Source organism: Aquila chrysaetos, chromosome 9, assembly GCF_900496995.4.
Source record: "Aquila chrysaetos chrysaetos chromosome 9, bAquChr1.4, whole genome shotgun sequence".
Taxonomy (NCBI): Eukaryota; Metazoa; Chordata; class Aves; order Accipitriformes; family Accipitridae; genus Aquila; species Aquila chrysaetos.
Window position 1 is genome coordinate 12,307,744 of NC_044012.1, and position 14,238 is coordinate 12,321,981.

Sequence of the window (14,238 nt, forward strand, 5' to 3'; positions counted from 1 at the left end):
ATTCTGCAACAGCCTCGGAAGTCTCTGTCAAAATATTACTTAAAAGAACACAGCACTGCATAATATTGGAACAGTGAGTCATCTGTTCAATAGAAAAATACTTTCTTCCATTACCTCCAAACACCTAGTGGCATTAAGAGGACTGAAACCAGTCTAGTCAGCCATCACCTAATGTTTCAGTCTGCATAAATAAATACTAACTTTTAAATTAATTCATATTGTAGATTCAGTATTAAATATCTGTGCAGTCATCTTTATTCAGAACTGACACAGCTTATCTTAATTACTTTGGAGGTAAATTAGCGAGATTAAAGGAATTTTAATCTTGAATGAGAGATACCTTTAACCACTTACAACTTTAAAAAATGCTTATCAGCTTTTCTGAGTAATTTCGACTAAACAATTCTTTGAGGCTAGGTAAAATACAGCACAGCAAGTTCAACTTAAGAGTATTTTTTAGAAACTATTTCTGAGCTATATACTTGAAGGAATCACACACTTTTTTTAAAAGCGTCTCCTACGATTTACTGAATAGCTTTGGAAAGCCAAAGTCTGAGAGAGTCTCATCTTACATTAAAGCACCCAAAGTTCTACAGAAATGTTTAATTACTCACACGCCACACAGAAACCCTAAAAACAGCCATCAGGCAAGAAGGTGCCTCACCAAGCTGGTAAGAGGCTGAAAACTGGGCAAATAAAGTTAGACAAAAGCCTTGTACGTGGAGTCTGCAATGAAGTACCCAAAATTGACACAACTAACATGTAACTGCATATTCTGCAACAAGTAGAAGATACTCCTGCCAAAAACCCCACTTATCAACCTAGGCCTAGTACCTCTCCAACTGTGGAAACACTTGCAACGAAAGACAGCCTGTGTTTCTCAAACACCATTAATCAAGAGTGACTGGAGTATTTGTCAAGTCTTCATGGGACAATATCCAAAGATCATGTAAAGAGACTGAAGGATCTACTGCTTTGATTGTGCATCTATTGAACATTCAACAAGGTAGTAAATGAGAGAGTTGCCTATGCATTAGAGATAGGCCACAACCTCCTCCATTATCAGAAAAAAAAGTTTGGAGAGAAGGCCCAGAGACAGAATGGCTTTACTCATAAGTGATGGATTATCCCAAAGCAAGGATACTGCTTATATCCATAGAACATGTCACCTTGGAGATGAAGATGTGAGCCATTTTCTTCCCAGGACAAAAATGTTTGTTAAGGCAATTAAAACTGAACTTGATCTTGCTGACAAGTGCTGTTTACAACATGCAAAATTGTGACTATGCCAAGCTTGCCTGAAAGGCTGTGCAGCCTACATATGCTAAGGTCTGCTGGTCTAGAAGACTGTTAATATCTGTGAGAGAAGTAGAACACCACTTTCATTCTGGTCACAGAGGTAAGATCCTTGCACTGCACATGACAAACTACATGCATTTAATTAACTGAAGAATCTTGTTGGCTTTTGAACTAAGAAGAGGGAGATTGAGGAACAATCACAGAGAGACCAGCACTCTCTAGCAAGGACATATAATTGAAGTGAATGGCTGAGCCAAAAGAACAGAAAGCTTACCCACTACACTGAGAGCTGCTTGATGAACTAATGGGAGGGGGTTTGGGCTGCTGATGTCAGGAGGAGTTCTGCAACATAGGCAATTCACCAAGTAGTTCAGAGAGAAATGACTGTTTTCAAAATAGGATGAAAAGAATTCTTTATCTTTGTGTTATTTTAGAAAAATCTTTTACTGGGCAGAAGCATTCTTTGATGCAATTATCATGACCAGAGAAAAACAGGATGATATAAGTATTACAGGTACCTGTTAAGTAATGAGCAATACTCATAGCCACGAAGGACAATTGGTAAAAGACTACCACATTGCGCACACAAATCCTAGACAAAAACAGAGTAATACAGAATGCTTGTTGAACTAGCACAGATTAAGGGAAAGCAAAGTGATGTGCCACATACTAAGAAGAATAAATTTCTTTTTTAAAATTTAAATCTGCAATGAAGCATCTGAAATCTGCATAATCAACATGTAATGATGCATATTCTGTAACAGGGAGAAGATATTCTTGCAAAAAAAAGAAGTGGAGTTACTCAGTCAATTTCACCTTAGGGGAGCTCTTTCAGTCCCCTTTATTTAACCAGTACCTTACTAAAAAAGACTGCAGTCAGTTCTGAATGTTTTAACAGTAGTATCAGGCTTAGTAAATCTAGAAAAAGTAATCCATGCAGTTGCATTACAGATATTTGAGATGGAACTGTTGCACACAGCACCACAATCAAGTTGTCTGGTCTCTGGCATTACATGCTCTGGTGACCATTAGGAAGTTACCAACCTTCCTGTTCAGTAACAGCATGAAAGAAGAAATAAATTAAAAAATATCGTGCCTGAGGTAGCAGAAACCTCAAAGCCTGAGTCTCCTCCTTAAGGAATAAAACCTGAAAAAAAGCCTTCCAAGCATCAACAGTGCAAACACTGTTCTCAAATACTGATTTTTTAAGGTTGAACAAAATATGGGAAAAACCAAATCCTTTTGTTAAGATTAAACTCTGGTACAGTTCTAGATAGAAATGCAGGAACTTCAATTTAAGATGGAAGTGGACTACGGAGGAGGTTAGGCTTCCTCATCTTGCTGACTGGCTAAGTCACAGAAACAGCAGCCTTAATTAACTTGCCCAACCCTAAGACAACACATTCAGTGCCCATGCTGGTATTCCAGGGATCTTTTTTTGTTTATGAAGCAGTATTTACTCCCTGAAAGAAAATATTTGAGATTTCCCTCTTCCTTGTAAATATTAAAACAACTTCGTTGGTCAGACAACAGCATTTAAATTATATTTTCAATGATGGCTCTCCAAACTGAAGAATAAGTGGCTAAAGAAAACTCCTGAACAAGGTGCCACACAGAGGCCAGAACAAAAAAAGCTACAGATGTCTTGCTCATAAGCATTTTAAATTAAGGGTCCTAGGATCCAGGACAGACCACAATGAGATATGCCCTTTCACCACATACAGCATTTACTCAGTTCTAAAAGTTTACAAGGCAAGGAAAAAAAGCCACACATGTACAGTGCTGTTACTGCAAAAACCATCATCTAGTTATACTCCTTAGATGTATGACCCTAATCCTTTTAAAGTAAACTGTTTACCTTTTCCAGCTCGAACTCTGCAGTTGGACAAACACCAGTAGTATGCTCTACTGTATTGACTGGTACTATGTACTGACTGGTAAGCATTCAAAAAAGCCACTGATCATAATAAAAGATAAAAGAATTTGAATTCAGATTACACAGTTTTATGATAAACTTGACCATCTACATCAAATACTAGTTTAAAATTTTCTAGAATTGGTATTTTTCTTTCCATGATGGTTATGTGGCTAACGAATAGTTAAAGGAAAGCAGACGTATCACAAACACTATTATCCCTGTGTTTAAATGAGAATCACATTCAGTAATATTAATCATGAAAATATCCAGTTAAAATTAAATAATAGATTTTTTTTCTTAGTAAAGTATATGCTGAAAAAAATTTGTAAACACTTACAAAGGCTCCAAGTTCTTTACATCATCTAACACTTTTATGTGTCCGCACAACTTCTGAAGTTGTGTTATATGTTCTGGATTATCAGTTCCCAGACCCGTAGACAAAATCTCAGATCGAATGTTGTATTCATTGACCGACATCTTCAAATCTGAAAGCCTGGTAACCCGGACCTTGAATTATAAAACATACTAAATGGAAACCATAGTTCATAAATGGTCTCTCTCCCAACCCTAAGCTGTTCTTTAAGTAAAACTTTAAACACCCCAATTTATTTATACCTGTAAGCAATTCATTTTCTCTGATCCTCAAACAGGAGCCTAGCCATGTTTAATTGTTTTCAAAGTATCACCACCTTCTTTGTTGTGATAATGGCTCAAGTAACTAGTAGCTAGTTCCATTTAACAGAACCAAGATGGCAATGAAGTAAGCAATCCTAGCCTTGATTACACAAATTACAGCCAAAATCATAGCAGATCAAAACCACATAGCTAGAATAACTTCTAGACGCAAATAAAAAAACTGCTGGGGCGGGGAGGGGCAGTGATGTGCGTGGTAAAAAAAACCCAAAACCTAAACAAAACCAAAAGCATAGAAATTGGAGAAAGGTTGAGATATACCATATGGGAAAGGAAGCTACTAATGAGAGTTACTTCCAGATCATTTCTCTTTCCACTTTGTTTTTCAGCTGACTGAATGATCAGATGGAAAACATAGCATGATACATTCCAAAACACAGGAATAACTTTACTTTGTGGCAGGACCAAGCAGCCACAAGAGGCACATCACAATCCTGAGATACAGGGAGGCCCTTCTGATGAACTTGTCCAGACCATAAAAACCAAATCAAAACAAAAAAAAACCCCACAAACCCCTCAACTTGTGAGCTACCTTTGATAACAATTCTCCACAGAACTCCGTGCTCATAAAATGAAGTTATTTCTTAATAGACATCATAAAAATGCAACTAGCTTGTTCATGCTGTTAGTAAAGGATTAAAAGGCACCTGATTTTTTGTCCTTTGATGTAACTGTCAGAATAGATTCCTGCCTTTCAAAAAAATCTCCTTTCAAATAAAACACAGCCCTAAGGCAATCTCCTACCTGCAAAGTTTTGGGAGAACAGGAGAATACTTAGAGGAAACATCATCACATGGATGACATACTCTAACTTTTCCCTAGCTACCCTCTTCCAGTCAGCACTACCAACAGGAATGCTTGGTCCAGGCCAGTACTGCCTTTCTTACGGGCCAGGGAATGACAGAACAACAGAAACGTGGCACCAACTGCAACATTTTAATTTCAGGAAAACCTAAAAAAAAAAATCAACTCAGAACACCAATTATTAAAGCAATTTCATCACATGTCTGAGATTACTGCAATGAGAAAGTGTAAAAAAAAAAAATCTTACTAATCTGAAAGGTCAGAATCACAGCCTTCACACCCAATTGATGGTTACAGGTCCTCTTTTGAATGCTGACAGAAGGAAATTCAGTTTATGAAGAAAAACGCACAACACTACACATTAACACTCTGCAAGACCGAGAAGTCTTCTAGATGTTAGCGTAAGTAAACTTGTAAAAAAAAAAAAAAAAAAAGTCCAAGAACAAGAGCACCCATGCCTCTTTTTCTGGTCAAGAAACTAAGGGAAAAAAAAGCTTGAAAGTGTTTTTTAATTTGCAGAAAAATTTAGACTAAAACTAACTCTAAACTAGTGCAAGAACCATAAAAGACAACACATATTTAGAAATATAAACAGAATAAGTTAAGCCTAGTATAAGAGGTCTTAGGTATCAGCAATCTTGGAGGATCAAAGTTTCATTCTTTCAGAGGAATGTGTGAGGAACTACCGAATTGATTTTACAAGACAAAGCCCTAAAAACTAGTACTTCCAAAATACACTTTTGTTATGAACTTTGTGGAATAGTCTGGATTACATTTACAATTAATTTGGTGCTCTGTTACTGGGGCATATTCAGCTCTCCAGATTTAAAGGTCAAGTCTTAGTCATGTATTCCACCTATATACAAGTGTATATATATATATATACACACACACACACAATATATATACATATATATATACACACACAAGATATATCTATCACAGAACAACTGAGGTTGGAAGGGACCTCTAGAGGTCATCTTGTTCAACCCCCTTGCTCAAGCAGGGTCACCTAGAGTCAGCTGCCCAGGACCATGTCCTGATTACTTCTGAGTATCTCTCAGGATGGAGACTCTACAGCCTCTGAGCAACCTGTTCCAGTACTCAGACACCATCACAGTAAAATAACCAACAGTACTATGTGAATACCATGTAGAATTAAATTAAAATAGGAATGGACAGAAGGAAAGAGAAGAATGGGTGCTCTTGTTGTAAAGGAGTTTAGATACAAATATTTTGTAATGCTACAATTCTATACCTACCATGGGGTCAACCCAAGCTGTATTTCCCAAGGTATGTACTATTTTTGCTTCATGTAGTTTTCCTTTAATCTTGTGATGAATATAATGAGTTACCTAGGAAAAAGAAGTTTTCATTGCACTTGATATGTATACCAACATAACTTTACAGTTATTTTAATTATAATGAAACAATCTCCTGATCTTAACAATGAAGAGGGTATTCAATCAATAAAACCAGTTTTGAGTAAACCAGTGAAATACTCCAACTTTACTGTAGGATAAAATAGTATTAGCCTTTAAGGAAGGAGCTTCCTTAATGGAAGAATACTCAAACACAGGTCAATTTACAAAGGTTAACCTTTCCCTGTTACTCCTCACAGATTCAAAAGCAGCAATAACTTTTTCTTGAAGAAGCCATTTAAATCAGAGAAGAAAATCCCATAAATTTCACTTTATTATTTTGTACAAAAACAAGAAAACTGATTTCTTAGAACTTGGCCCAATAGCAGATATTTATTGGTATTACTACTAATCAATGAAATTTTATAACTAAGTTTGCAGTTCGTAACTGTCATCTTGTAGAAAATAACACACAGAGAAATTCAAGAACATAAAAGGAAATACCATGCGAAACCTGGTACATGTTACCTTTGGGTTCCATTCAATTTCATTATCAATGGGTTTCACTCTACAAACTACAAATTCCACAGCCTGAGGTGGCAGACACTGAAACTTTGCAGGTAAGTGAAGCAGCTGATAGCTCTGAACTTGACTTGTTCTGCCTTCATCTATGTATTTAATTTTGACGTTAAAGAACAAATTTTCCTCCTCTTTTGGGGAAATCTCTAGTACCTGAACCCTTCATACAGTAGGAGAAGAAACACAGAATTATTATTCATATAATCAGTTGTAAGAAGTTTTGTTTTTTTTTTTTTTTTTGTTTGTTTGTTTTTGTGTTTTTTTTTTTTTTTTAAACAAGAGTAGATTAAAAAAAGGTATTTTCATAGCAAAATATCTAACTGTGTGTGTGCATGTGGGTAGTCATTCTGTTTTCCATTTGGTAACTTAAAGAGAGTATGCGATAGCTTTTTAAAGAATGATTGGAAAAGCAGAGATTTTTTTTTTTGCTGGTGTTGGAGGCAGGTTGACTTTTTTTAACTAAACAGTGAAAGTTTTAAATTACTCTGCATTAAAAAATGCACATGAATAATATAAAAACCCCAATATTTTTACCTGTGAAAAAGTGTTTTCTCACATAATCCATAAAACGCCAGCTTCTCCACATTTTTAACAGAAATTTTATTACTAGGTTTCTTAAAATACTCATTAATTTCTTCAGCAAGAATTGTATACTGGTCCTTTTGTTTATCTACTATTCGACCAAAGTAGTTCGTTGCATTTACAATGTGGAGAGGCAGTATCTGAAAGCATAAAGTACATTAGAAAAAAGGAGGACTGGATGATTTCTTAGATTAATGAAATATAAGTTTTCATATTCAAGATCACCTCCCTCTTTCCAGCCCAAAGAGGTAACAGATGCTGCTGCATACACACATTTCAGAAGATTATGAGTTATTATATTGTTCATAATCTTATGAATAATACTAACTGCCCACTGTCCAGTTAACAGTGGACAGAAATTTATAGAGCAAGAACTGTTAGGTCTCAGTTGGTGGTATTCCACTGAAATGGACAAACAGTGAACTATACTATTACCTGCCAAGCCACTAACCACTAAGACATTTCACACCATTCAAGCTTAATTCTAAGTGTTCTCCAACTTACAGCAAGTTTTAGAAGAACTGACTGGGGAAGCACGAGGCCTTCACTCTTTTTGCACTGAAATTACTTAAATGAAAAACTATGAATATACTACTATCAACACCAATGCATAAAGTACTGGGTCCATTCCATCCAAAGGGTCATGCCAGGCAGAAATACTAAGATACAGCTGCATGTATGAGGCCAGACGTGGTAGTAAGAGGACCAGAAAGGTAATTTCCACTTAAAAAAAAAATCCTAAAAAAGCACAATGCAACTTGAGGTACTTAAAGGAAGGAAACATTAGACTGGGTTCCAAACAAAAAACAGAAAGTGAATACTTAAAGTGGTAACTGATTTGTAGGACAGACACCCAGGCTCTGCAGTCAGCAGAAGTAGATGAGGAAATGGAAGAGGCCACAACTGCTGTCTTGAGTGCACCCCAGGTAACTGCAAGTTTCTAACAAGAGTGTCATGAAATCTGTCCACTAAATCCAGCAAATCCATCCAGCACCAAAACCAGATACATGTAAGGTTGTCAAAAGGTTTGAACTCATACCTACCAACAAAAGCTTATTTATTAGGTAGAAATGGAGTAACACCAAAGAACCCACCCAGTTCTCCTTATTTTCTATTCTGACAACCTATGACTTTTGGGAATGGATAACACCCATTAACTGCATGACCTGAAGGCACCTGAATTCTGCAAAAGACAGGACAGGAAGAAGGCAAGAAGAAGGCACAAGCAGCTCATCCAAATGTAAGGCATCCAGCACTTCTTAGACTTAAGTGCTACCTTTGGAAGGAAGCACCAACATCTAAACACTTGCCCCCAGCAATCATCGTCCAGCAAGGAGACGAGAAAGACTGTACAATACTGCTGTACAGGAAGACACTCCAGTATAGAAGAGACTGAAAAGCCAGGTGAAGAGAGCTGGAGATACAAACTGTTAGTGGGATGTGAAGAACCACCATAGCAAAGTCAACCCAATAACCATGAATGTTTCATGATTGTGAAACTACTAAAAAAACCCCATCCATTTAGAACAGCATTCTATATCACAATGGTTTTCAAAAAGCACTGACATCTTAGAGTAGGAAATAACGGTTCCATCTAGAAGATAAGGGAAGAGCTGTATCCCATTTTTTGTGGATACTGCAAATGAAAATACTAGTTTCAAATGACAAGGCAAGAATATGCTCATTTTTCAGCAACTTTGTGTGAACACGTCAGCTAAGAAAAAATCCTCACTTCCAACAAAACATGCATCATCTTCCACTTCAACTTCTCTTCACTCCAAAAGATTAATTTATGTTTCCTCTACAATAAATATAATTAAAGTTTATAGGAACTTTAACCTTTGTTAATTTTGGTATATGGTCTCAATTTATAGAGGGAAGGAATAAACAGAACCTAAGCCCTCTTCCCATGGAACAGGAATCTTCAGTGCAGAAGACAATCTCAGGCAAACTCATAATCACCTGCAAAACAATTTCAGTTCAAGCTAAGGATTAAGGGAAAAATCTGGCACACTTATTTATGCAAGGGAGAGAGGAAAAAAGCTAAAAAATAACAAATATCCAAGAGTTATAGTATGCATACTACAGTAATATTAATGTAATAAAAAAAATAAGTAACATGCTAAGTAGCTATTTAAGACCTGTCTTACTGTTACCCAAAACCAAGGTAAATAATAACAACTTACTGTCACACATCCAGGCGTTTGTATAATTTTATCTGGTATATTCTGGCACACATCTATTTGTAGATTAATTTGATGACGATCTGGACACATTGTTCTACTCCTACACATTAAGAAAACAGTTTTAGAAGTCAGCTCTTTGTTTTCAGTTGTAAACTATTTTGATGTGACTTAAAACAGCTTGAAGCACTAAAAATTTCATCAGCCCTCAATATTCAATCTCTGTCTCAAATAGCACCAATGACTCTGGGGGTTAGACAGAAATGGCCAAAAAGCTCTTGGTGAAAAAGTTTGTACAACAAAACAAAACACACCAGAACACTTGTTTCAGAGTAAAACAAACACTAACATTGAATTTTTTGTGACTTACAACAAGTTATCTACACTAGAAGTCAAACCTGAGAATACTTTAGCTTTCTCCTTCAAGCACTACTTACAATCCAGCTACACACAGCTCAAAGAAGTCATCATCTACTTACCCACTCTGGAGGAAAGGAGACGACAGGGGAGCGAGTAAAGCACAAGCCTTGTGCAATTATAGTTAGAATGCTAATCAAAACAATGGCTTAAAGTTCCCTCAAATACATCTATGTAGGAGTTAATGAAGAATTATGCTACTATGTTAGACTGTGTATGATTGGTCTCCATAACAATGTTAATATTTGTGTTTTCATAAAAGTACCTAAGAAGAGTGAAACAGATGCAACATTGACCAAAAAAAACCCAAACCAAAAAACCATGGTTTGAATAAAAGTATCCAACAGGAAAGTTCATTAAGGGTAGGAGGAGTCATCATTCAGGGCATATAATGCCTTCCTGTGTTAGCACAAGCGTCAAGAAAACTTGGTGTTTCCTTACTTGCAAGTCCCAAACGTTTTAAGATAAGCACACAGTGGCCTTGAAAATTTCTTATCTTCCTCAGCTTCTAGCATCTTGGCCATAAAATCATGCAGTTCTGGTAGAATTTCAGCTTCTGCATGCTGCAAATAGTGCAGGATCCCAAGTGCATGACATGCATTGTTGTTTTCTGTTAGCAGAATGACTGACCTTGCCTTTGTATATTGCCGATCTACAGAAGAATCCTAAAGAAAAAAAATAAGTATTTTTTTTTAAAAGCTTTTACGTATCCACCACTTAATAACCAAATGTAGTATTAACCTGTTAAAGATTTACTCAAACCTTTATCACATTACAGAAGTTGTCAGACATGCTGTGTAGACGTTGACCAAAGATTCTTGGAGAAGGAAAACTGAAATGTATCACGCAAGTTGCATCTGTAATTCTCAAAGACTGCATGCAGTCATCTGTTAAAACTAAGCACATGTTTTATACACACGTAAGATAACTGTAATACTTCAAGCATGTGAAGTATTATATCACATTAGCAGTGGCTATTTCCTTCTCCCCATCCATTGACTTCAGAATGAAGAAAAAGGTCTTTTCCCAATACACTTACATAAGACATTGTATTTCTTCAGTCAATACACTTCGTAAGCATATGGTAGAAACAGCATTTCATGTTAGTCTCTAATTGTCTAGCATAATTCTATATCTCATATCAGTATCATGGAATAAAAAGAATTGCCCACAGCCAAGTGCTTCACAACAGTAAGACAGAAACCACTTCAAGTAATGCAGGAATGCTAACACCTTTGTATTAACCTACAAAGCAGATATACTTAAGTCACTCTTCTTGCTTTTGACATACAAAATGGAAAAAATTAAGTTTGAAACTGGGTAAGACTCTTTGCTACTGCAAATAACTTGAAAAATAAAATCCTACCAGAATGTAAGGGAAATGATTACAACAAGTCTTTGGAGTTTCTAAATTATTTCAAACTGAAAATATCTTCTGTAGTAGGAGAGAATTGTGAAATTATGGAAATTCTCTGAAAGTACTAGCAGTTCTTTTAACTAATGCATCAAAAAAATGCCAAACCTCCTTTATGTTCCCTCTAATAAGTAAGGTTTTTCCTCGCAGCAGTTAACCCTGGGGCCCAGGAACAACAACAACAACAAAAGACTAGCTGTAGCGCTAATAAGTAAAGGGATAACTAGAAAGAATTCATAACGAACTGACCCTGTGGAAGTGACGACATAACCTAGTGTAAGTGTTTAGTGTAGAACATGAGTCACCAAGAAGACATAATCACAACCAGACAAAGAGAAAATACTCACCTAAGACAACATGAGTGCCAGAACTATACTTTTTTGTCCATTGCTCTATGATATACTTGAAACTACACTCACTCTTCTCATGTATTTTCAAGGAAAATATTGAGTTGCTCTTCAGTACCTGGATGACAAAGTTATATGTTCTTCCAATACAGCGACAACTGCTCTAATAAGATATACTATTTAGTAGAGTTTATTAGTATCTACCATACCTTAGCTACTGTCAAAGGAGCCAAGGGAAGGAGTTAATGAAATTTAGGTTGCTTATATATATTAAAAAAAAAAAAAAAAAAAGATAGAGATTATGGAGATTAAGCTTATTAATTTCCCATATAAAAAGAAGGCTAATAAAGCTCAGGCTCCTATGAATTAATACATTAAACCAATGTTTAAGAAAGTACAAATTCCACTTGAAGCTTTACCCATGATTAAGGTGTCCTCTCTATTTTAAGTGGATTCTATCATCTAACAACATGTAGGCTCACATTTCAGTCTCTCAGAAAAAGCACTAAAAACCCCTCACTCATCTACCCATACTTAACTTGCATGAACGTAGTATTCTCAAAAGGCTTTATGTATTTGTCAGATTCAACGTTTAATCACAGATTAATCACTACAAAACCCTTGGTTATTCGGTAAACGGGCACATCTATTGAACTAAGTTAACACTTAAAAATATTTTTGTAGACCATTTAAGATATTTGAAGTTGGTGTACACAAGGATTACTATAAACACCTTTAATACTTCTTTAGCATCGATACTCTTCAACTAGTGGTGGGGTTGGTTGCGATATGCTTGAAGAAATTAACCCTCAAATATTAAGGGAAAACAAGTCAGAAAGTCACAAGACAAAACCAGATTTGCTTCCATTAACAATCGTCAAAGATTAAACATTCCGGATACACTAACATTTACATAAGAAGAATACTTTAAACATCACAGGATCTATTCCAGCTTCTGGAAGGGAATACATTCCTACATTTCAGGACTGATATCTCTTCCTATGACATCTGAACAATCCAGCCACATATCCTCTTGCTATCCCATCCTTGAAGCTATTGCTGAAGGTTTTAATTCTAATATCCTCATAGCTTGCCTCCTTTAGCAGCTTCATCCCCATCACCCTATCCAAGGTTAACAGAACTGCTTCCCAGTCAAATCAGATTGCACTCCTCTTACTTCACACTGTTGGAGGACCAGCAAAGAGACAATGAAAATACAGTTGAGATTATTGCTATGTTGTTACATATATTCATTGCTATAATATCTGAAGAAAGAACTACTGCAGGAAAACTCCTCCTTAGTCTCCACCTCTGAAATGCCGAGTATACAATCCCACAAAAAAGGTGGGAAATGGGAGCACATTCTATTGCAGGTAACTTTGAAGCAGCTTTATGCCAGTTTTTAAGAAAATAGATATTAAGCATGCTATCATACCTCCATGTCTTATGACTTGAAGCCTAACTAAATTCTAACAGACTTTCACAGGATGACAGAAAATATTTCTTTCACATCAGAGAAATGGCCTTTTACAATTTCAACTAGGCCAAAGTAGAAAGCAACAGAATAGAACTTCTTAACATGGTGGCTTAAGTTTTCTCCCCCCATACCACTCCTGGAAATTGTAAAAAATAATATAAAAAAAACTGACAGAACTTTTACTGGAAAAAAGTGAGTTTGATTCAACTCAAAGTTCCAATCTGACACACAGAACATACTTAAGAATTTAGTAATGAATGCATTCTATGCCACACATTCCTGTCAGTTAGGCTTATCTTTTAGTTGGCAGAAGGGCAGGATTAGGGCTATTTTTAGCAGAAATAATTAACTTCCAAATTCATGCTCCTCCTTTACTCTCAGAAGCCAAGATATTTCAGTTTGTTATACCTTAACAATTAAAAAAGCACTTATCTATGTAAATTTAAATACTTTCTTACCTTATGAATCATTTCTACTTCATTTACTGAATTAGTGAATACCAGCACCTTCTGAAAATTATTGTGGGTAAAATCCAGTATTTTAAGTAACACAGCAGTTCTCTCACTGTTCATGCAAGGTTGCACGACCTAGAAGCAGATACAAAACAGAGGGCTGATAATTCACGTAATCTATACACATTTCACTGTTGTCATGTTTTAACCCCAGCCAGCAACTAAGCCCCACGCAGCTGCTCATGCAGTGCCCCCACCCCGCCATGGGACGGGGGGAGAGAATCAGGAAAAAAAAGTAAAACTCATGGGTTGAGATAAAGACAGTTTGATAGGACAAAAAAGGAAAGGAAAATAAAATAATAATAGAATACATAAAACAAGTGATGCACAATACAATTGTTCACCACCCACTGACTGATGCCTAGCCAATCCCCAAGCCATGGTACTTCCTCCCCATCCAACTCCCCCCCAGTTTATATACTGGGCAGGACATAACATGGTATGGAATACCCCTTTGGCTCATTCGCGTCAGCTGTCCTTGCTGTGTCCCCTCCCAGCTTCTTGTGCACTCCCAGCCTCCACTGGCAGGACAGTATGAAAAGCTGAAAAGTCCTTTACTTGGTATGAACACTGCTTAGCAACAACTAAAACATCGGTGTGTTACCAAAATTTTTCTCATCCTAAATCCAAAACACAGCACTATACCAGCTGC

General features: G+C 36.4%; 1 protein-coding gene across 2 annotated transcripts in view; it reads right to left on the reverse strand.

Annotated features, from left to right (window-relative positions):
• Positions 1–14,238, reverse strand: part of TDRD12 (tudor domain containing 12) — a 39,185-nt gene that overhangs the window by 5,121 nt on the left and 19,826 nt on the right. For both annotated transcript variants that reach the window (XM_030025786.1, XM_030025785.1), the window contains exons 16-24: positions 13,533–13,661; positions 11,598–11,715; positions 10,599–10,732; positions 10,278–10,501; positions 9,423–9,522; positions 7,189–7,376; positions 6,604–6,814; positions 5,977–6,069; positions 3,555–3,724 (exon numbers count right to left, since the gene is read on the reverse strand). In XM_030025786.1, coding sequence (XP_029881646.1) covers positions 3,555–3,724; positions 5,977–6,069; positions 6,604–6,814; positions 7,189–7,376; positions 9,423–9,522; positions 10,278–10,501; positions 10,599–10,732; positions 11,598–11,715; positions 13,533–13,661 — 1,367 coding nt within the window. The remainder of the gene's footprint in view (positions 1–3,554; positions 3,725–5,976; positions 6,070–6,603; positions 6,815–7,188; positions 7,377–9,422; positions 9,523–10,277; positions 10,502–10,598; positions 10,733–11,597; positions 11,716–13,532; positions 13,662–14,238) is intronic.